Source organism: Mya arenaria, chromosome 12 (genome assembly GCF_026914265.1).
Source record: "Mya arenaria isolate MELC-2E11 chromosome 12, ASM2691426v1".
Classification (NCBI taxonomy): Eukaryota; Metazoa; Mollusca; class Bivalvia; order Myida; family Myidae; genus Mya; species Mya arenaria.
This window is the reverse complement of record NC_069133.1, coordinates 4,934,450-4,957,366: the sequence shown is the minus strand read 5'-3', so window position 1 is coordinate 4,957,366 and position 22,917 is coordinate 4,934,450. Positions and strand designations below refer to the sequence as shown.

At 35.0% G+C, this 22,917-nt stretch overlaps 2 protein-coding genes across 2 annotated transcripts; both read right to left on the bottom strand.

The window, feature by feature from the left end:
* Window positions 1-965: 965 nt before the first annotated feature.
* LOC128211697 (uncharacterized) lies at window positions 966-7,004 on the bottom strand. The gene is made up of 5 exons (XM_052916717.1): window positions 6,305-7,004; window positions 3,749-4,061; window positions 3,176-3,283; window positions 2,563-2,743; window positions 966-1,711 (listed from the first exon to the last, which is right to left on the bottom strand). The coding sequence occupies exons 1-5, from the start codon at window positions 7,002-7,004 to the stop codon at window positions 1,592-1,594; spliced, it is 1,422 nt and encodes a 473-aa protein (XP_052772677.1). The 3' UTR covers window positions 966-1,591.
* Window positions 7,005-9,437: 2,433 nt separating this feature from the next.
* LOC128211696 (antiviral innate immune response receptor RIG-I-like) lies at window positions 9,438-22,229 on the bottom strand. The gene is made up of 17 exons (XM_052916716.1): window positions 22,069-22,229; window positions 19,508-19,648; window positions 18,209-18,343; window positions 17,786-18,044; window positions 16,981-17,099; window positions 16,775-16,819; window positions 16,305-16,502; window positions 15,879-15,965; window positions 15,588-15,743; window positions 15,108-15,163; window positions 14,552-14,800; window positions 14,112-14,274; window positions 13,795-13,881; window positions 12,891-13,046; window positions 12,159-12,401; window positions 11,264-11,431; window positions 9,438-11,062 (listed from the first exon to the last, which is right to left on the bottom strand). The coding sequence occupies exons 2-17, from the start codon at window positions 19,638-19,640 to the stop codon at window positions 10,443-10,445; spliced, it is 2,874 nt and encodes a 957-aa protein (XP_052772676.1). The 5' UTR covers window positions 19,641-19,648; window positions 22,069-22,229; the 3' UTR covers window positions 9,438-10,442.
* Between the last annotated feature and the right edge of the window lie 688 nt (window positions 22,230-22,917).

Below are 22,917 nucleotides of genomic sequence, written 5' to 3'. Positions count from 1 at the left end.
TCCATATGGTTCGTACCGTGGTATTCAATAAAAATCTTAAGATTAAACTTAAAATTGGCCTTATCCTTAAATGGCGAATTTAAGATCAAATCTTAAGGTTAAATCTTAAGGTTGAAGTAAACTTAAGATGTTCCTTATCCTTACCTTTCGTAAGAATAACTTATCCTTAAGATTTATTATAAGGTTGACCTTAAATCGGTTATCAAGCACAGCTGGCTGAATATTTCTATTTATGGAACGTTCGGTAGTTTCCAAGTTCTTAATATAGTAACGGAAGTCGAGTGCGCGAACGTTATAGACAGCATACATCATGGCGGAAAATAAAACAAGAAGTCCTAATTTTACGCAGCAAGATTGCATTTTATTAGCTAGAGTTATGGGGGAAGTGTCAGCTTTTGACCCAGGCAAAACAAACCACGATTTTCAGAAGCACAAGTACACTTCAAGTAAGAAAACCTTTGCATTTTATATTAAGAATGCACGTGTTCATATATAAAACGTACACGTGCTTTGTGTGTGCACGTGTGCATGCAGCATTGGCTTAAAATTAGATAACATGGTGTTTTAAATTTCAGACAAACACTTATGAAACATATGTGTACATGTAGCACTGCTGACATAAACGTCATGTACATGCAAGTTTATGTAGTTTTGAACTTTTCCAGGAATTACCTCAGAAACAAAGAAGGATTTGTGGATCAAGATCAATGATGCCTTCAATTAGGATTCACAGCACCCCAGAACAGCGGCTGAACTAACAAAGAAGTGGGACAACCTTGTTCAAACCCACAGGGCAAAGTATTCCCAATATAAGAGAGAATTGGGTAGAACTGGTATGTATTCTTTAAATAAAAATATAACAGTATACTGATTCTAATTGGTATAAAATGTATCTTTAGCCAAATGCTTTTGCTTTAAAAAAGGTGAAGCAACAATTATGTTTTTAAAGTTTATAACCACAATAATCACACACATATATGTAGGTGCAGTTTTAACAAACAATTGTTTTTAACAACTCAACACTTCTGTGAATATTCAAAATTAGATTAATCTTTTGGTACAAGCGATTATTATGTAAATATAGCTACAAGCTAAATAATTGCAGATGATCAATTTAATGGAGTTGTTACACCATTATTATTCAGGTTCTGGAACAAATCCTGTGAAACTGTCTGAGGTGACAGAACGAGTTATGGCAGTTGTTGGGGAAAATTCACCCAACATTGTAGGATTAGGCAGTGGGCTAGACAGCACAATACTTCAAATGCAAAGGTATTTAATTTACTAAATGTAAACCATTCTTTTATCTACAGACTGTTTAAAATTGAATTGAATGAATTGTATTTAAAACACTTGTATCACTTTTAAATTGCTTTTAATTGCTTTCAATTCGAATTGCAGTGCAGTGGAGACACCTTCACAGCCTTCGCATACCATTGAGTAAGAAAACAAATTGTATACATAATTCTGACATATGAATTTCATTAAATACATTATTTAATAACAAACATAAGTCAAACATTATTACACCATAGGCTTTCTCTGAGTGTAAATATTTTCTTATTTCTTAATGTCTGACTACGAGGAGCCACTACAGCTGGTACAGGATATTTCCACAAGTTACATTGTCAACTGTTCTGGAAGTAGTAGCAGCAACAACACTAACAACAACGGCTGCAGTCACTGCAGCACCTGCATGGAAATCATGGCCCTGAAAAAGAGGAAACTCCAGCTTGAAGTCCAGCTTTTGGAAAAAAGACTTAAAACTGATCATTGATGTTAATCAAAATATGTTATTTTCCTGAAGCTACATAGTGGCATTTATTGGTGAAATTGTGTTTAATTTTGTTTAAATTTTCATAATAAATTGGCATTTGTTGGTGATATTTGTATAATTTTGTTAAAGTTTTCATAATAAAATATTTTGATGTCAATATGTGTGTTAAATAAGCCTCCCTTAGTACTACTTATTGTCTAAGTAAACTTTTAACTTGGCCTTAAATTTTTTGAGCAAGTTCTGACCATTTCTGATTTACACAATGACTTCATAATGGTTCAACTTTCCTAAACTAAGCTTACTGGATTTAAATGAAATATATGCATTATACTTTGACCAATACTTCTTGTAGTTTAAACATTGATTGGATATAAACAGATGAGAAACTGACCATGAATGTTTGCTAAAATATAAGTCTTTAGATAATGTAGTATACATTTAAATATTTAAAACATTAAATTCATATATATGCATATTTTAACTTTCGAAAGAAGGTATGCATGAGTGCCACAGAGGAAACAAAAATCACACACACATACCTGGTTTTGTGTAATAAGACACGAGTATGATTTTGAAATAAAAGAGCAAGAGTTATGAACCTTTAAGTAGATATTAATATCTGCTGTGTAAAGTGTGTACCAAATTGTATTGAAGTTTATTTTACAAGGTGTTAGAAATTACCAAGGTGTTGCATTTCAATGACACAGCCTATGACATAATCAAGGCAAGGCTTTTAAAATAACTAGGTTCTTTCAACAACAGCAAAAACAAGAATCATTACTGACTGAAATATGTTGCTGCAACATGATCCCTGAATTTATTTCCCGCCACATTTGGAGGTTGCCGCACTCACTGTGCCAGTTGATCATCTGCATTATCATCCCGTCATCAGAATCATCATCGCCGTTAATAGGGATTGCTCTCTCTTTGCAGATGTTGTGCAGAACACAACATGCTACAATCACCCTGAAAGAATATATTGCAATTAGCTAGTCTTGTATAAGGTTTCTTACTGCAGTATAGTTTTATATGTTTAACATTTTTACAATGAAAATGAATGCATTATAATGTGTTCCCACTGACAAAAGGAGAGTTGACAAAAGATAATGACAAGAAACTCAATAAAATGATAATGAATATATTATGGTAAAGAGTGACATATGCTTACATATATTCTAGTCTAATGAAATATAATGTACTTCAGGTAACTTGTTTTTCATCATTATGCTATCATCTTATCATTTAATAGGGCATGCACTTTTTGACAACTATCTCTTTATATGTCTGCCAAGACAGCCCTGGTTTGATTCCCAGCCTGGGTACATGCAAGTTTGGTTTGTAGTCACCAAATAGGACAAGTAGGTTTTCTCCATGCCCTGGTTTCCCCTAGAAACTTACTTGCAAACTTTGTGTGGCTCCAAATTTATTTCTCCATGGAGAACACCAAACCTTTTCTTAAGTTGTCCAATAGATCTCTCAACAAGAGCTCGTGTGATTTTGTGACTTCTGCAATATAAAAAATGTACACATCAAATCTATGACATAAGTTGCATCTATGTATCATTGTTCTTTACATACACTGATCAATTGCGGAAATATTTCAGCTCACAAAATCTTCATATACAATCCTGTTACCACATGCATGCAATATATTGGAAATACTGTATACTGAAAGTAAGAAATACACTGAAGATATGATGTATATTTATAAACATACATTTATTCCAAGGAAGTTTCTATATGCTTGTCTTTATGTATCAACTAAACTAAAACTAAAACAAAGAAATCACTCGAACATGGTATCTACAATTAAATTAACATTAAATGCATACATGTGGCTGAATTCACTATTGATTAGCTACTAAGCATATATTGCAAATTAGCATTAAAAATCATATTTATAACCCACATGTTACATATTACACAAGAGGGATGAAAGTTTACTTTGGGAATAATACCCAGAAATCATACCGGTTGTAGCCTTCTACTGTTGCATTCTGTGGTGCCAGGTAGGGGGTTAGCAGCCATCTCTTAGCTGGATATCCACTATCTCCCAACAAGTAGTATCCATTTGCATGCCCCCCTTCAAACAAGTCAAATAAACCGCTTTCACGGAGCACCCTGCTATCATGGACGGATCCTGGCCATCTCACAACTACATCTATAATTCTATGTAAAGGATCGAACACTTCTTGAACAATTATGCTATGAACACCCTTTCTGTTCACAAACACTTCTTCATGTTCATAAGGAGCGTTAATTCCAATATGGGTCCCATCGATCACTCCAATAACATTCGGAAATCAGGCGATTCCCTGAAACTGTAATGAGTTTCGCCTGAACTGATCATCGATTGTCGGGAATCTAATAAATTATCTCACAATATCTGGCGTTGTTAAGACATCAAAGACTCTAGTCAAAACTCTAGAAACAGTAGGTTGGCTTACTTTGTGTTAGTCACTGTCATTAAATTGTATAGGCCCAGTTGCTAAGTACCTTAATGTGATTAATATTTTCTGCCGGGCACGTAAGGCATTATTTCTATTCACTTTTGGGGTGATTCCATTCCCGATTAACTGTTCCAGATATAAGATGCCATTCATGTCAAATCTGTACCGCTGAATAATTTCCATTTCTGTCAAATCATTCAAATTTGGAGCACGATCCATGGCCTGAAATAGAAATAAATCATCTTGTCATCAGCGATGGCTTATAGATATCACTAAATAATGGTCCAAAATTTGATTAGGAATAAACCATTTAATGCATTAACAATGTTATTGTACTGAATTACTCTGTAGTTTATAAATTAATTGCCTGTACATTGTATATTTTACAAGTTCAGAAAAAGCTAATAAATTATAGAAAAATATCTGCAATAAAGTATGATTATATAGCTAGTACTAAACAAATGATCAGAGATGTTCAAGGATGAGTGTATTTAATCGTTTTTTTATAGATCGCGAAAACATGTTACTCTACAGTTTTATCTGAACAAAAGGTCACATATCAATAAGTGATCAAAATATTTGAATCACTGTTAAAAGATATACTGAATGATACATTTAATAGGGCAATCAGATCCTAGAAGAAGAAACAATACAAACAGCAATACAACCTTTGACGGGGACGATCGTTGGAGGTACGAACCATATGGAGTTTATCAATAAATACCGTAAATTAAGCGTACCTGTACTGGCTGAAGCGTTGTAGGTTGAAGTTAAATGGTCCGTACCACACGCGTCGAATACAACGCGTAACAAAACAAGCAAAACTGATTAAAATGTGCTCGTTCTTAAGTTAAGATTTGTTGTAAGGTAGCTTGCATGCTTCCTTAATTTCTAAGGACGAATCTAAGGTTAAGGCCGTATTTAAGAACGACTTAAGTATTTCCTTGCATCTTAAGTTAAAAGTTAAGGAAATCTTGCCATTTAAGGAAATCTTACATTATCCTTAGATTAAGATCGACTTAAGGTTTATATTGAATACCACCCGAGGCTCGTTCTTTTTCAGAGCCTTATGTCAATATGTGCCTCAGTATGTACCTCAAATTCAACAGGAGGCAGGAGGGATTGACGAGGACACAGGAGGCAAAAAGGAGTCTCGAGGGTGCTTAAATGCGTTTCTAGTAGTGTTTTCTAAGCCTTTGAAAAACGAAAGGGTTGCATTGTGCGCATCCCTTGACAAATATACTTGTGTTGAATTAAAGTCAGTGTCCGACGACATATCCTAGACTGATCTGCATTAGTATGAAACGAAACGAGAACGAAATTCGTCTATATTCGTGCGGCAAATGTTGCGCGTATTATTCCTACACATGAAAATGTAGTGAGCAAACGTTTAAGGATCGAAAAACATTTTTGTTTCTTTTGAGGAATAGCCTTGGCACAAACCTGCGCGGTTAATGATGCTACTTTAAAATCAAGTGTCATGAAGTTTTAAACCTCAGTGAGTGTTCGGATGACAAGTAGTCAAGTCGTACTTAAGTGTAAAAAATAGATCTATTCGATACACGAAAAATACTACTCAAAATAATTTAAGGACCACAAAATTAAAGGGCTATAATTTCATCAATTTAATTAGTACAAACACAACAGTTTATAATATAAACTACATGATATCTGTAGTTAACAACTGTAAAAGTACGTAATAGCGAATAACAATGGTAAACACATGTGAGTTAAAAAGGTGTGCTCACCACTGAAATTTGAACGTTTTGCATATCGGTGGGTGGGGCATGAAATTTTACAAACAGCAATGTGACATGTTGAAAGTCACACACCAAGTAAAGTTAATATAGCGTGTCACCAACTCACGCGTCAATCACAGCCTACACCTGGAATTGAATTCCCGGGTCTGTGGTTGAGCTGGCGTTGAAGTATGTCCCATACATGCTCTATTGGATTAAGATCAGGAGAGCGGGCAGGCCAGTCAATACGCTCTATTCCTTCGCGTTCAATGTAGTCATTGACAACACGAGTCCGGTGCGGACGGGCGTTATCGTCCATAAGCACAAAGTCCTGGCACCTCCATAAGGTCGCACACATGCATCAAGGATCTCATCTCGATAGCGAACACCGGTCAAAGAACCGTTTTGGATGACGTACAAGTCAGTAGAACCATCATAGGAGACCCCACCCCAAACAAGTTCTGACGGGCAGCCGAACCTATCGTGTTCCTGGATGCAACAGTCCTTGAAACGCTCATTTTTCTGCCGCCACACACGTCTCCTGCCGTCATGGAAGGCAACACGAAACTTCGACTCATCAGTAAACAGGACTGACCGGAGTCTAACTAGTGGAATGTTATGGTGGTCTTGAGAAAAAGCCCACCTTAACCTCCTTTGGCCTGGTTTCAATGGAGGACGGACAGCTGGCCTCCGAGTACGAATATTGGCAGCGTGAAGTCTGTTTCTTACAGTTTGTTCACTGATTCGAATCCCAGATGCCACACGAAAGTTTGCATTCAACGTTTTAGCGGATTCGAACCTCCAACGTTTAGCCATATTAACAATATAACGGTCATCACGGTCCGTTGTTTTCCTCGGACGACCTCTTCCTGCTAGTTCAACAACAGAGCCAATATCCAGGTACCTCTGCCACACACGGCCGACCACAAAATGGCTCACGTTAAACTGACGTTCAACGTGACGTTGAGTCTGTCCGGCCAACAGCATTCCAACCATTTGTTCTATATCACCAAGCGGTAAATGTCTCTTAAGAGCCATAATTGCTGTATAATTACTCTTCAAGTCTAAAACTATCCATACTTGTGTTGTGTTTCATCAGTAATACTACAAAACTGACTTTTTTAAAGAATGGTAAGAAACACTTAATATCGCAGGGTGACCCAAACAAAATCAAAATCCTCAATTTACCCGTGCAGTTAGGTACGATTAACTGTGTTCTACATGCACACTATACACATGTATACTGGTACTTCAATGGATAAATTATCATTATGTGTACTGTTTCAAAATAATGGTATGCAATAGTGGTCCTTAAATTATTTTGAGGGGTATAAGTACGGATGGTTCTGCCGGTTGAACAGGCGACATCTATCGCCAAAAACATGCGTGACGGTCAAGAAAGATGGAGCCGTCTAGGCAGAAAAAGCCTAGACAAACTTCAGAAAAGTCCGTAAACATCGTTACCAAATGGCAGGTTTTAAGCTGAATGTTTCACTCACTCCTCCTCATGAGCGCTATAGGATTTCGTTGCGATGTACCAGTGTGACATTTTTTGAAAAGTTTCGGAAGAAACGATAATTTGTTGCGACATAAAATATCTGCGCATTCAAACGAAGATTCGGATGAAGACGCGATGTCTGACGTTACTGACCAAGACGATATTTTTGGACCTGGAAATGAGTCTGATAACAGGAACGACGTGTCTGTAACCTCGGAGAACTCTTCGGATATTGATCCTTGACAAGAGATTGCCGATGAGGCTTTTCAAGAGTGTCAATCTCAGTATGAACTTATGCAGGAATATACCGACCTTAGTGAAAGCGAAGCCAAGAAGGATGTCTTGGAAGATATGCGGGGTACTTACAGAAATACCCTGATGAACATTCTTGATGGGCCAAGCTGACATGGTTTGAAGCTGTCAAAGAAAGCAATAAAGAAGACAGTTAATCATCTGAAAGAACCACACAACTACGAAGAACATGAATCCGTTAATTACGCCACTCTTAAGCGGAGATTTCAGTTCGATAAAATCTTGGACAGTAACGACGTTCCTTAGTTTGATGCAGAGCAAAACTCAGAAATACTTTGGAGCGGGGTCGAGTGTTTCGGAGATTTATTTGTTTAGAACCTTACACAATGCAGAATGCAGACGTCACTTAATTCCATAACACATTTGTCTCCGATAGTTTTGCCACACGTTGCTTGTTTTAAGTTGTCTAAATGTCTTCTGATGTGACATAAATGTCACATATTTTCCATATAAATACTAGGGCTGCTCCAATGATTAATTAAGAAAATCTTAGTCTTCCTAACTGACGTATTAAAAATTAAATATATGGGTCAATGATAGGTCTAGGGTTCTTAAATCCATGTTTCGTGAAAGGCGTTAGTGTGACAATTGGAAACAAAAGTTTTCCACACGCTTCACGTTTGATGTAGTTCATTTTAGTTTATTAAAGCCAGGTATGCATCAACAGGAACAATGCGCTCTATTGAGCCCTTCTTTACCTTTATTAATCCACCATTTTGAAAATGAATCATTTTTGAGGACTGCTAGGGCGTGTCAATTTAAAAGCGTAGTGCATAGTTGGGAATCCCATTGCAGTTATTGCGCTTTTATGTATAAACAGGCTTATTTAATACTTACTTATATAATATCAATATACTTAAAAATATGCTTATACTAGTTAATAACATACTTATTACATTCCTTAAAATCAGTCGTTTAAGTAATCAGGATGCCTACTAACTGCAGAAACCATGATGAACAACATTACATACTCACCATGACGTGATCTCACTGTGTGCTACGCGATTTAAGATTTTGATGACGTATACATTTGTGAAATTTTAAAAAAATGAGGCGCTCCTCGACCACTTAGACAGCCTCCTGGCTTCCTCCTCAATCACTCCGAGTGTCTAATGACCCGCTCCTCGAACCTCCTCAATTACTCTGAGGGCCTCTTTACCCCCTCCTGGAGCCTCATTAATATACAAGCCAAAAGTATTTCTTTCGCCTTTCATATACAGATTGATTTTCTGAACATTTTTATAGTATAAAATATGAATTATTTATTGCTCGGGCTTCCATATTATATTGTCATGTAATCACATAATGTTTTACTTGTTTCTTTTTGTAAAGTTATGCATTGAATATTCAATTGAAATTTTCTACCGTGCTTTTTTACTTTAATTCCAACAAATAATCAGTATATCTTCTTCTTCTTCTTTTTCTTCTTCTTCGTCTTCTTCTTCTTCTTCTTCTGCGTAGCTTGACGCGGCAGTACTTAAGTGATTCGTTAAAAATCGCTTATTTTTTAACTACCTTTAATATCGTTATGAATTTGGAGTGCCGGACAATTTATGGGGGTATTTAAATTTAATCGGGTAATATGTACCTTGATTATGTTACCGGCTTCAAAAAATCGAAAAGCGTCATTTTCTTTGAGGTGAGATATATTTTCTTTATCTATTAACATTTTGAAATATCGTGTTTCAATAAAGTTTATATCCTAAATGATAATTTGTTTAACTTATATTTAACTGTATATATCAACATTTCTTCACAAACAACATATTCACACAGGTCAAAAATCTGAATACATTTTTTTTTATAAATCCCTTCTAACATTAACAGTCTCACAGATACAAAGCAATATTGGAAGTGTTGTACATTGCGACATTAAGCCAAAATACACAATGCATGTCAGCAACAATTAAAATATGGTTTAAAATAAAATATATACAGAATGTACATCACAGGCATGACTCTTTAATAACCAAGTGATTGTTTGGTTACTGAGCTTGTCCATGTGTCTTCTATTGTATTATGAACAATACCCAATCTGATTTGAAAAAAGAACATTCAATCAAATTTAAATACATCCTTTGTCACATTGGAAAATTTAAACTACATAAAACCTGTCAAAATATTTTATGAATATATGTGTTGCTGTTAAATTAACATCGTACAAAATAATTTAGCCCTTTTGCCTAACTTAACGTACGGTATACCTCCAATCAGAAAGCGCAGCAAAAGGAGCATCTTTTAAATAATATAGTTCTACAAACATGTTATTTTCCTCACCTTGTTTATACTCAATTAAAGGATTACCATTTGGGCTGTATTTAATCCTTCGGACAAATAAGTTAAATATAAAATATTTCAAATTATACACTTATTCGTATTAAAATCCGTTTCTTTGATTAAACTTAATAAATATAATTTCAAAACAATACTGATAGTTTGCACTAAAATACTGATCTACGTCTAAAACATAAAGCAAACATGCAAAATAAGGGCATTCAAACTGCTGATCTTTAGATAATAACAATACAAAGTTAATAATCAGGTCATATACATTTGTATTATACCAAGTCCACATATTGAGATATATAAATAAAGCGTTGTTATCTCTAATTGTATGTACTTATGTCGAAGAAACGCTGATCGAATTCCATTTGAATAAAAACAGTTCAGGCTATTTCGTCTACAGTTCCAAAGAATTTTGGAATGTCTTCAAGGGTCATCTCAGGGACATCATATGGAACTTCTATCCAATGTTTGTAAGCTGAAACATCGGCAGAACGCAGGTTCCGAAACTTGAAGCATTTTATTTTTAAAATCCAAAGGTCGATGCCATCCCTTTCTGCAACTATGCCCCAGTCCAACGGGCATTTCTTGCAGAACATTTTTGATTTCTTTTCAATTCCGTTGTACTTTTTGGGGCTTTTGTGCGGTTTCGTGCTGATTCTTTTAGCAAAGCTCTTGTCCAAGACAAGATAACCATTACCAAGCTTTCGAATGTCAGAGACTTGACAGGCTTTTGTGTTGCATCTCCTGCAAAGTATTTCTAGATCATCTTCCGACATTTTGCTTTTCTTAGCCTTTTCGTATTCCATCTTATATCTATGTTTTTGCATCTCCTCCTTCTGGTAAATAGCAATTTTATACCGAATGTGTTTGGGGTTAAGCCGCTTAAATTCATCCATCGCCTTATACATAAGATTTGCTTTGTACGCGTTCACCATTTCCTGCTCCACTTGTTTTTCGCTTCCTACAAGAACATGAGTGGCGTCTTGTTTTCTGCTTCGACCTTAGAATTAATTTAAAATAATATATTATTACTGTGAATTATAAAACAGCCTTGTGCGTGTTATTTATAGCAATTATTCGTATAACACAAAATGCATATACCTTGTTCTGCTTGTCTAGATCCTGAACGAGAGACTGTTCGAAAGAATAGCCATCGAAGATTGTTCGAATTTAGTTATACCGATACGAGTCATCTGTTTACCTTTCATTTGTATCTTTGTTATTTCATCCCCGGAGTAGTTATAGTTGACCACGATGTTGCAATCAGGGACGTCTATGCCCTCTGTTCCGACAGAGGTGCAAACCATCACCTTGTAATGTCCTTCCCTGAACTTCTCAACAGTCTCAGTCTGAACGATCTCAGTCATACCTGTAGGATTTATAACAATGCCAATAGTGCGAGGGTTAATTGTTTCATAAACTAGGATGAATGAATGCTGTAGTAATACAACAATGAAAGGTTCTGGAACAAGACAGGTAGGCAACTATATAACATAGTATTAACATGGTACCAGGCTAAGGCCTAACAGACACTGAACGAGATACAACCAATGCACAGACAAAACAGACCGAGTACACATCCATGAAAATTTCAATAAATGTTCTGACCTAGTATTTTGTCCTTCTTTAATACAACAAAATATAAACGTTATTCGCTAGTAATAAACAATAAAATTACAAAAACAATCATAAACATTCCCCCACAACACAAGACCACACTCTCGCGTAAAATCGTGCCAACGAGAGTGATTAATATAATGTTGTAATAACTTGTTTCACAATCGTTGTAAAATAAATATGTTTAAACTAACATTCCGACATTATTTCAACAAAAGTACCGAAAGCGGTTGCAAATGGTCATTTCATTAAGGTTAAATACCCGGAAGTTTCTTGAGTCACAATAACAAGCTTTGACTTAATGACACTGGTACCAGGTGTTTAAATATTCATGTGAATATTGTGCGCGTTTTAAAAAAGGAATTAGTTTCAGGTGTTTGCACGAGCTCGACGACGAAAACACCAACGCCATCATTAATGCCGTCACAACGCATCGAATTTTGTTTGAAAACAGACAAACTGTTTTATTTAGTTATTACCTTCGTCTAGTCCGCGAGTTTGTTGGCCATATAGCGGATGTGCTCGGACACCAATTTCTCGCAGATCATTATCGATATACTCCGCCAGTGCTCTGCAAGTAGCCCGTGCCTTCACAAATACAATTGCTCGTGAGTCATCTCCCTTTTCCCGAATCATCTGGCGCAATTGACCGCTGACTATTTTCACATTCGGGTTTTCATTGTCTCTTTCCCTTGCGCTTGCAGACAAACTTTTTTGGACATCTATCAAACATAATTACTTTATATAAATGACGTTTAGACCGTACATAATTTTAACTTTTTAAGAAATACACATTCTAAATCCTTCAAAAGTTAGTTTGACAAATTTACTATATAAATTTTTGTTACACTTACCCAACAACTTTTGAAACAGTTTTTTTTTCTTGACCTGTGTGCTTTCCTCTCCCCTGACTTTCGATGGTATGTTTATCTGCCAGGTACTTAATGACGTGTTTCAGTTGTAAAAGGTTGTTGACTTCTAGGGCGGAATTGTACACCTAAAACAAACGCGTGTATACGAAATAGTTTGCCTAAATATCGAACTAAACCAAAGCATACATGAAGAATATTGCTCATAACCAAAATACATGTTGTTACATCAAAAACACTTAACTACTAATTTAACTTACAACATAAACTGCTTTTTGAGTGACGTTTATGAAAAACATTAAAAAATGACAAAACATTGCTGTACATTTAAATATCGTGCACAAGAGCTGATGTCTCGAGCCGCTTCGTGATCTGTTACGTTTAGTTGCGCCGCTCTTTCAATATCAACAGTCCACTTGTTGTAAGCTTGCGACTCTTTTTCTGCTGGCTTTTTCTCTATCATTAAATCAGTAAGATCAGGCTGTAAAAACGCCATATCTGTAATTGATATCATATCTTTGGTTTTACTGAAAATATTTGAGAAGCACAAACTGCATACCGTTTATTAAAACAGCAGTCTCGGTTTGAATGAGATTGTTCATCGGCATGAATTGTAAATGCAACGCATTCAACATCCCATGAAACGGTTAACGCGGAACTATGTACACATTCCAAAGGACCAGGATAACCAAATGGATATGAATTTCATCTAGTGGTGTATCATTTATCGAATGTTATCGTCGCTGATAGTGGCACGCCGACGACAATGCTTTTGTTTTATAATCAATGTCGATACACAATTGTCAAAAGTAATTTACAAGCAAATTCATTGTATTGACCACTGAACCATTCCTTCCTTGTACTAGCCATCTTGTTCACCGTCCTGTACAGCTGAGTACATTTTGTCAATACATAATGTAAGCAGGTCAGTTAAATATTTGAAGATTTCAAAAAAATCTTAACAATGTAAGTTTAAGTCGTTGAACAAAGGCAATAAGTATCAAAATCATGCCATTCATAGTTGATAGTCATCATACTCATGAACGCAAACATGGTCATGTATGAACTACATATTATATAGTAATCGAAGCACTACATACGATTCCATTTGATTATCAATTACCTTTAAGGTCTGACGCTCGAACACTAAAACTGTCATGACATCATATGAAAAATGTATTGAACTGATTTACAAACAATATTTCTATTCAGAATCACCTATAAAACAAAACTATTGTAAGCTCACCTTCTAGTAAAGATTCTGTGTCATCCATTGCATTAAACATGATGTCCTTACCAGGGTCAGGTTCCCGTTTAACCATCTTCATAACTTCTGCAAATCAAAATGTATACCTTTAATTTAGTTGAACCTTTTAACAAGAATTGGTATGATGACTTGTTCAAATAAACTTAGCACAGAATATATCTGAATTTTAATGTTGTTCTAGGCATATTTCAAAGAAATGAAGGAAGCGAATTCGGTAAGGGCTTACACGGCTATCAATAATGATATAATGCAGGACAACGTTTAACATGTTATATTATCAACAGAGGTGGACTAACCTTCTTTCGGTATATTGGTCCATTTCAGAAGGCTTTCCTTGCACCGTTCAACAGTTGATAAGAGTGTTGTGTCAAGCTTCGCACAAAGGTGCAGAATATAATCAACAGCGTCCTCGACGGTTCTCGCCGGACCAATACCGACTGATGCTGTTAGACCAATCATCTGTATAAATAAAAAAATGTAAAATTGACAGATTCGATTATTAGCGGTTACGAAATTCGAGTGTCACTAATCATTTCCAGGCGGATATCCGACCTCTTATCGGTATGCTAGTTTGATGCTGTTTGTGATGTTTGTACTTGTGTATGTGGTGATTGTATGCCTACGTTTTCCGTTTAGTGTCAGTTTTGGCTGTTACCTTATGCCTCTAAACAGTGTTTGTATTGATTTAATTACTATCGGGCTTGTAATGAACAAGTGACTTTTTCAAGCGTATTACCTGTGGCATTTTTGTTGTTTGAATTTCCTTTTCTATGAGATACCTTCGAGCAAGTCTTGCGTAGGGCTCATCTCCCTTTGTGTGGTGACACTCGTCGAAAACCAATAGCGAAAATTTGCTGAGGGTTTCAATGTTTTTACTGTCAAGATTGTTCAGCAGTATTTGCGGTGTGAAACACATGATGTCATAGTTGGGGACAAAGGCGTCAATCATTCGGGACTCTTCTTCTTCACCGGTGATTAGCTTGGTCTAAAAATGAAGAAAAGCACATGTTGTACGCGTATATGTATTAAACTTAAACATAAATTGCAAGGTTTCAATGCATATACTATGGTTAATGGTTAATACTGCTTCTCCTATTATGTAACGATTTTGTCTCATTAACTAATGCTATGTGTTTAGCAAAACAAGGATGTATTTATCGATTATACTTTTGTAACCTGTTTACCCTTATTAATGTTAGGCTTGTCACTGTGTGGTTTAGCGTACACAGGCTTAGTATAAAATACAATACAAATAGGAAGTACAAATAACGCTCAAACACGTAAAGACAAACCTGGTATTGTGGCAGATAGCGTTTGAACCTGTTTGCCTGTTGCTTGATTAGAACGCCTGTTCTGGCCATAAACACTACCTTCTTCGGTGTTTAAAAAGACAAGAAAATACAAACGATTTAAATGCATAACGTATTATTTTCCAGTCACCCGATGGATAGTGCTATTGAACACTTGTATCCTTAAAACTTTAATAAAGTATATGTTTTTCAAACATAAGGTCATTGTCTTCTTAGAATATGTCAAATGAACATTTGTATAATCTAGTATTCAACAATTCTAGCATATATCTTTTTTATAGTAGCTAGCTGATGTACAAATTGAAAAAAAAAACTGTAGAGGAACAACGCCTTTATAATTATGCATTTAAAGAACAATGGAAACCAGCAGCAGCGCCTAAACACTATGAATTATAAGCCTTTGACTGCGGGGCTTGTCTCAGTAATTGAATTACTAAAACTACTGAGCATAAAAACGCTTACAATTGCTAGCTTTTGCAAGATGGCTTGCAACGATATGTAGAGCAACCCAAGTTTTTCCGGTTCCGGTTTCAGAGCATATAATCGTGTTCTTTCCCTTTATAGCTTCCTCTGCAAGCTCTATTTGATAATCCCGGAACTCTAATGAATGAGGTTTTGCTAAAAGATAAACAGTACAGAATGGAAAATAGCCAGTCATTCATCTGACTTTTTAAAAATGAAATGCAATAACATGGTCTTTTAAATGTATATGTGTCTATACTTATACAATTTTATTTAATATTCAGTGCATACGTTCTTCTTCCTCAGCATCTGAACTTTCGTAATCAGAAGCAAGCGTATTTTCTTCTTCACTTTCCGCGTCGGATTCATTTGTTTTGTCTGAAATCATAATTATTATGAAGTAAGTGACGTACAAAAGTGCACACAAGTGCAATCCAAGCAAAACGCATTACAACAGATGTTTTTTTACGCACTTTACGCAAATTTAAACTTTAGAAAAAACATTCTCTGTTTTATTGAGACTGTTCATTTACAACACTGGTTGATGAAATGCAGAAACTTACCATGAACACAGGGTAACCATTAGGTAGTCTACAATTTTCATACATTTCTAAGTCATATTGAAAAAGAAAGCGATTAGCCAGGTAAAGTAAACTTCATTATTTTATTGCAAAAATATCGGTTCACTACATAATACACACAGGCTCTTTTAAATACCTGTAAATTCCTCAACCGGCTTAATATTCAGGTCCTTTAAGTTTTCAATATCCGTCCTACTATCATTTCGATTTCCACTATTGGTTCCCCTTTTAAGTATTTGTTCTTGCACTTCAGACTCCGACTTCGATTCAAATGTCTCGCTTGTAGATGGGGCCTGTGCGTTAAGGTCATTGCTTGGTTCGAACTTCATTTTATCTAAAGTATTTAAGGTAAATATATGTCAGAACTATCATATGTAATTACTGAACGATAAACTTAGATAACTGGTGTTCAGAAATGCAGAAGAGATTTATTTTCTATAATTATGTTTTTCGTTCTTCTGCTAATATAAACAAAAACAAGACAAATGAACAAAACTTAAATTAAGTTAATTATGCAGTAGTATCAGTAGAAATATATGCATGCATAAGTATTCTTAAACGGAATAGAACTGGTATTGTTGCTAAAAGATAAATACTTGAGATTACCTTCAAGCACGTGCTCTTTCTCATTGTTTGATGGTTGAATGGGACCTGAATTAAGAGGTTTGAGTTTAACAACGTATAAAGAAACATGTGAATTTTGATGGTGCGACTATAAAACTGTTTAACTTAGAACCATAGAAGACATAACTTTGTTATTCTTGGAATACCACACTACTTGTGTCTGTTCAATTCAATGCATAAAATCTTACCAAGCTTAGGCATATACGCAGATGGATTTTTAAGGAAATCTGGTTCCAATTTGTTTGCAAGATGTTGGTACCCTTCGTCGCGGAGTGAACACAGGAACTCATAGTACCACTCTGCTGGTCTTAAATTTGAAACTCTCAATTAAGCAGACACCGGGCAAGACATCTCAAAATGATAACTTTTATTGGCCTTAACCCAGGAAGCAGACTCAAATGTAATTAAATAAGTTAATATAATACATTACATAACTACATTTTTAACGCATATCAGTGTTTCAGCCTGTTCGATGAATGATAGTGACTGGTCGCTCACTGCATTAATTTGCACAAACTCCTACGTAGTGATCTCACTTGATAAGCAGAGAAGATCTTTATCACCAAGTAAGAACATATCTGGATTTCAAGTAAATAACCTTTTTTAAAAACTTCGAATTTTTGTCACAAGTTTGTATGCAATAAGTTATTAATGTTCCATCCAGATACGTTGTTTTCAAAGTTAAAAAAGTAAAGGTGTTTTAAATGAGTTTTCGTTTATCTTTTTGAATGACGTTACGTGATGTTGATTATCACCACATGACATGCGTGGTGGCAGTAGTTATTGTACGGCAGTAACCGATGTGTGGAGGTTTAATAATACAATGTGCTCTCAGTAGAGTCTTCTGCATTGTATTAGCTTACTGTGTTATGGCTTTCGTCGCGTTCGAGCTCAAGAACTAAGCATAGCCAAATGTGTAAAGCTTTCCAAGCAATCAAATACAAGTTATGTTTATCCATCTATTAGCTTATTCAAATAAGAAAACGCTCATACCTCTTATGGCATTGCATTCTTGTTAAAAGAATATGCACAGCAAGATTTGTTGACCGTTGCAGAGTCGAATTCGTTATTTCTTGCAAGTCAACATCAGTTATAACCTTTTTATTTTTTAATAATCTTGCTATTTGAAGAGGCTCATTAATTTCCTTTTCTAGGTCAGGGCCGAAAAACTGAAGCATCGTCTTTCCGTGCTCTCTCTCTTCTGGTAACTCTATATCTGACGCTATTAAACGTGACTTCACATATTCCAGACCTATCGCAAGGAAATATGAATATATCTGTTTACTAGTAAAACGTTTCTTACAAAAAGTAAACAGAAAGTATAAAATGTTTCAGTTTAATAAAATCAATTAATGCACCAACGTTTAATTCTGGTTTAATATATATGTAACAACTGAAATAAAAATCTTAAAATACCTTCGTCATCGAGTGCCTCCAAAAAAAGAGCCCACTTTTGTGCTTGTTTTTTACTGATCACAAGGTTTAACAGTTCGTTACTTGCATCAAGACATGTTTTATTCCGATAAAGGTCACATATCCGGTTTTTTTCAACTGAAAAGGTTCAAGTTTACAGCTGATTATATGTATTAAACAAAGATAATATATGAATATATCAGTATTATAATATAAACATGCATATATCAGTATTATAATATGCATGATTTGTATAAGCATGTAACAATATATCTGTATAAAAGAATATTATTATATACATTAAACAGTTGTATTTTATGCATATAACAGTATTATTATATATAAGTAACAGTAGTGTTTTCGCATGTTCAGTATTTGTATATGTATATCATTATCATAAAATGCTTTGAACAGTATAATTATATAGTTTTAAGTACAAGTAATACCATATACAAAAGGGTAATTAGTACTGCGTTTTGATCCGGGAGGTTGTATTAGAATCGAGTGGATTTTTGCAGATTCGGATTTTACAAGGCGCATGCCGAGATAAATCAAAATCTGCAAAAATCCACGAGTGTCTAATACGGCATTCCGGATCAAAACGAAGTACTCATAACCCTTTTAGTATATACATTACTGGTTAGATCACTGTAAAGCCACATGTTTTCATAATGAATGTCATTTTAACGACGCACTATTTTGTTTTATGACGTCATTTTAACATCGCGCAAAGATACTTGTTATGACGTGACGTCACAAGAAACAATATTCTCTTGGTTTAAAAATACATTGGCTGTAATCCACCCATCACTGATACCAAAGTTTGAGGCCCTTGTTTTACATTTATCCAGATCAGATTCTATTCAACTCCTGTCTTTTAAACAAGTTAATGAACATAAATATTTAATTAGGTCCTCACCAAGTATGCCGTAATTATGAATATGGAAATTGTGCATTATGAGGAATGCAATTATTAGCGAATATTTTCTTTAAATCATGTGATGGGATTACAATATCTTTATACTAAATAGGCCATATCGATGCTACATAACAACCTAAACACTAGTATGAGACAACCAGCTTAGTACTCTAATATTTGTAAACATTTCATGTAGACACAAATCCTACAAAAATATGAAACCGAACAGGTTTAAGTCCTTATTACATTTAGAAAATGACATGCTTTTATTTTATTTTACATAATAGCAAGTAGTTTATCATGATTAACATATATACCAAAAAGAAATAGGAATCTTAGCTTAATTCTGTGACGTGTCAAGCAATTGGGGCACCAGGACCTACCATCCGTTATAATCCCTTTAGAAGCTAGTCTGGTACATAACTGATGTGTCTGGATGCATTGGACAATAGCTGGTCTCCAGTGTCTGACCCGCAGTTCAACCAGCGATTCCATGTCTTCTTCAAACGAAGCCATCCCTTAGCCTGAATGTAACAAATACCATGTTAAATAGACAAGCAGGACCTTTAGCTGCATAAGAATATCCCGCAATACTTGAAATTTATTGCAAGATATACTCAAGGCAAGTCACTAATTCATTATTTGTGAATGGAGGCATAACGTTAATTTAACAAGAGCTATCACATAATTGATGACATCCCCAGAATACCACTTTGACATAGGATGATATTGCTCGACTCGCGCAATTCATAAAATAAATCATAAAAATGTGTGTGTAAACAATACCTTAATCAATTTAATCTAATGTAGTTAAAATATTAAACTAATGCTAATAGGCACAATACTAAGACATGGGCAGAGTGTTTGGCCCAGTTATATAAGTGACAGTGAATTTGAACATTATTAATCCGTGTTTTGTCGTCTTATCGACGTCAATTTTGCAAAGGTATTTCCAAAATTAACAATGTATGTTAATAATCACTATCTTCAGTAACACTTCCATGGCGATAAAGGTAGGTACCAGGGTCCGTTTTACTTACGGACTAACGTATGTGCAACTCTTATACTTCATAATTTTTGCGTATGTATTTAGATTTAATGTAACTGCGTTGTATTAGATAGTTCCTAAGTACGTAAGAACGTAAAAATGAGCGCAGAACAACGTGAAACAGCATCCGTAAGTTTGTTGTTCAAATAACGTAATAACAAATGGCCTACGGGAGAAATCCCCGACGTATGTCGTCTGCCGCGCAATTTTCGCGATAGAGTTGGTTTACTGAATAAGTTGAGTGATAAAAAGGTGAGAGTTATACAGGTAATCGAGGCAGCAAAACATGGATTTACACGTCCTCATCGGGGACAACAAAAAGCAAGATCATGCTATTCGAGCGATGTTAAAGGTTAAATAAATGTTTATATTTGATTAGATAGAAGCCGATGAATGAATTTCTATCCCAGTCTTATCATGAATTGCAAAGTTATGGACCGGACATGAAGGCGGGACGGACGGAGGGACGGGCGGACGGACGGGACAACGCGCGTGATTCCTATATAGCTCTCACTTCAGTTTGTAAAGCGAGGATTTAATTACAATTCTTATAATAAGGTCATTTAAAGAGTAACATTTTGTCGAATATTCTGTTAACATTTAATGGCATAAAAAACATTATTTTAATCCTGGCCTAAATGTAACTCAGGCCTCAGCATACTACACATATTAAACATAACGTGTGTATAATAAATATCAATCTATTTTTGGCTGTCATGATTAGTTTGTATACGTCATAAACTATATGGTATAACTGATAAATTGCTAATCTAAATGAAATCAATTCGATTTTTTCTCCTTTTAGGGTTTATCATTAAAACTGGCCCAATTGAACTGCAATAGTTTTGCACTCACTCGATATAAACAACCTCGCTAGGCTTCTTGTGCAAATCGATCTCATTACAATCCTGGCATTCAGTATTGATTACAGTGCATATCAATATAATATAAAGAGCAGTATTCTATATATAGATATAGCTGCGTCTGTGATGATACAACAAAACTGTTAAAACTTAAACATAATTTATTATACATTTATAAGATAAATGACAGCTTTATTTTCCCTTAAGAGTTCAGTGCAGATAGCAATTCATGAGATTGCCCGTAGTTTTAAAATCTCTGTACCTGGAAAACCAGCTTTTGCCTTGGCCTGGGAAATCCGGGGAAATCGAATTTATGATTAAAATCAGTTTAAGTTAAAATCTAGGACATTTGTTTTAAGGGTTAGGGTTAGGGGTTAGGGGATAGAATTTAAACCCCCAGTAAATTTGCATTTTACTGACCGTTCCAAAGCGGTACCTAACAATCCTTGATAAACACACCTAATTTTTTATATAGTATATATGCACTGTGTTGTTTGTAGAGTTTTTTGCTGTTGTTCCATGTTTCATAATTCTTGTTTGTGATTTTTTGTTTTTGTGTTCTTTGTCTTTGGCGTTTACCATGTGCCATAAAACGGGGTTTATGTTTAAACCTTTGGCTTCAGAGCTTGTTTATGTAGTTTTTCATATAAATATTAAACTCACTGTGTCTTTGTTTCATGATTTCAATGCATTTATCAAAAGGTATCGGTCAACCGTGTCGAACAAAACATACCAGCACTGAGCTAAGGGTTATAAACTATACCATACGTAATTACTTTAATTAATTTGCAATGTTAACATACATTGTACGTACGTCAACCTTCATTTCCTGATTCAATGATTTAAAAAAGAAATAAATGAAGACAATTAAAACGTTATTGTTCCATCTATCGAACAAATTCTGTTGAGTATTATCGAGACATATATCTATTCGAGTGCCCCATATTTATGTTGGTTGTCTGCTATACTGTGTCATTTCTAGTCAAGCAGTTTTAATTCATTATATGCAAACAATTTTAAATCCAAATCTTACCTCTTAAATTATACAATTCGTATGGTTTCCAAGGTAGAGAAATGTCATCTGTTTGGATTAACAAAGCCTTTTAAATGGTATATTATTGACAAACAAAGTGAACATATCCAAACACTCCATTATATTGATCTGCGATCTTCCCGATATTTTCTTAAAATCCCCCCGCGCTATTTTCTAAAATTCTACTTTCGCTTTCGAATTCATTTCATAGGCCACGAAGGGCCACGAAAGGCCACGTCATTCTGTGTTCGCTTTAATGCATTACGTATTGGTTAGAACTACTAGTTTGCTTCTTTATATTTATTATTAATAATTGTCAGCTACAATGCCCCTTCAAGTTGATATTTTATTTATTATAATATACACTAAATGAACTTAATTATGAATATGTTAATATTATGTGAATATGTTTACGCAATAACAGGCCGGGAATGAGCGAAAATGAAGTGTCCAAATTACAAGATTTGGGTAAAATATATCCCAAGTAAATATATGCGACCTGTATATTGATAAGTTTGCTATGAACATGTCTTCGATAGTTGAGAAAAACTCTTGACTTTATCTATGTACGCAATTGCTATTCAAATGCAAATCGTTGTTTATTTACATTGATATGGAGTAATTTGCATTCATTCTCATATCATTACCAATCGTTTCCACTGATTTTCCTTTTATGTTCATTCAGTCATTAACAATCCTTCTTTTTACAATAACGTAGTACTAATAAATGTTGTTTTTTTTGTAAGCCAGTTCCGCTAATGATATTCGTTTTTGAAGGTTTAAAGCTAATAAATGCATTAAACTGAACTGAATTGACAAAAGAAAGTGTACAGTTTTGAATAGTCCCGA

Coding starts and splice junctions, on each gene's coding strand:
- LOC128211697 (XM_052916717.1), bottom strand. CDS start 7,004: ATGGCTCTTAAGAGACATTTACCGCTTGGTGATATAGAACAAATGGTT. Junction 2,744..3,175: donor GAGCCACACAAAGTTTGCAA/GTAAGTTTCTAG, acceptor ATATTCTTTCAG/GGTGATTGTAGCATGTTGTG. Junction 1,712..2,562: donor TGTTGCAGCAACATATTTCA/GTCAGTAATGAT, acceptor CCTCTTTTTCAG/GGCCATGATTTCCATGCAGG.
- LOC128211696 (XM_052916716.1), bottom strand. CDS start 19,640: ATGGCTTCGTTTGAAGAAGACATGGAATCGCTGGTTGAACTGCGGGTC. Junction 15,164..15,587: donor TCTTGCAAAAGCTAGCAATT/GTAAGCGTTTTT, acceptor TGGCCAGAACAG/GCGTTCTAATCAAGCAACAG. Junction 14,275..14,551: donor AAACAACAAAAATGCCACAG/GTAATACGCTTG, acceptor TTATTTATACAG/ATGATTGGTCTAACAGCATC.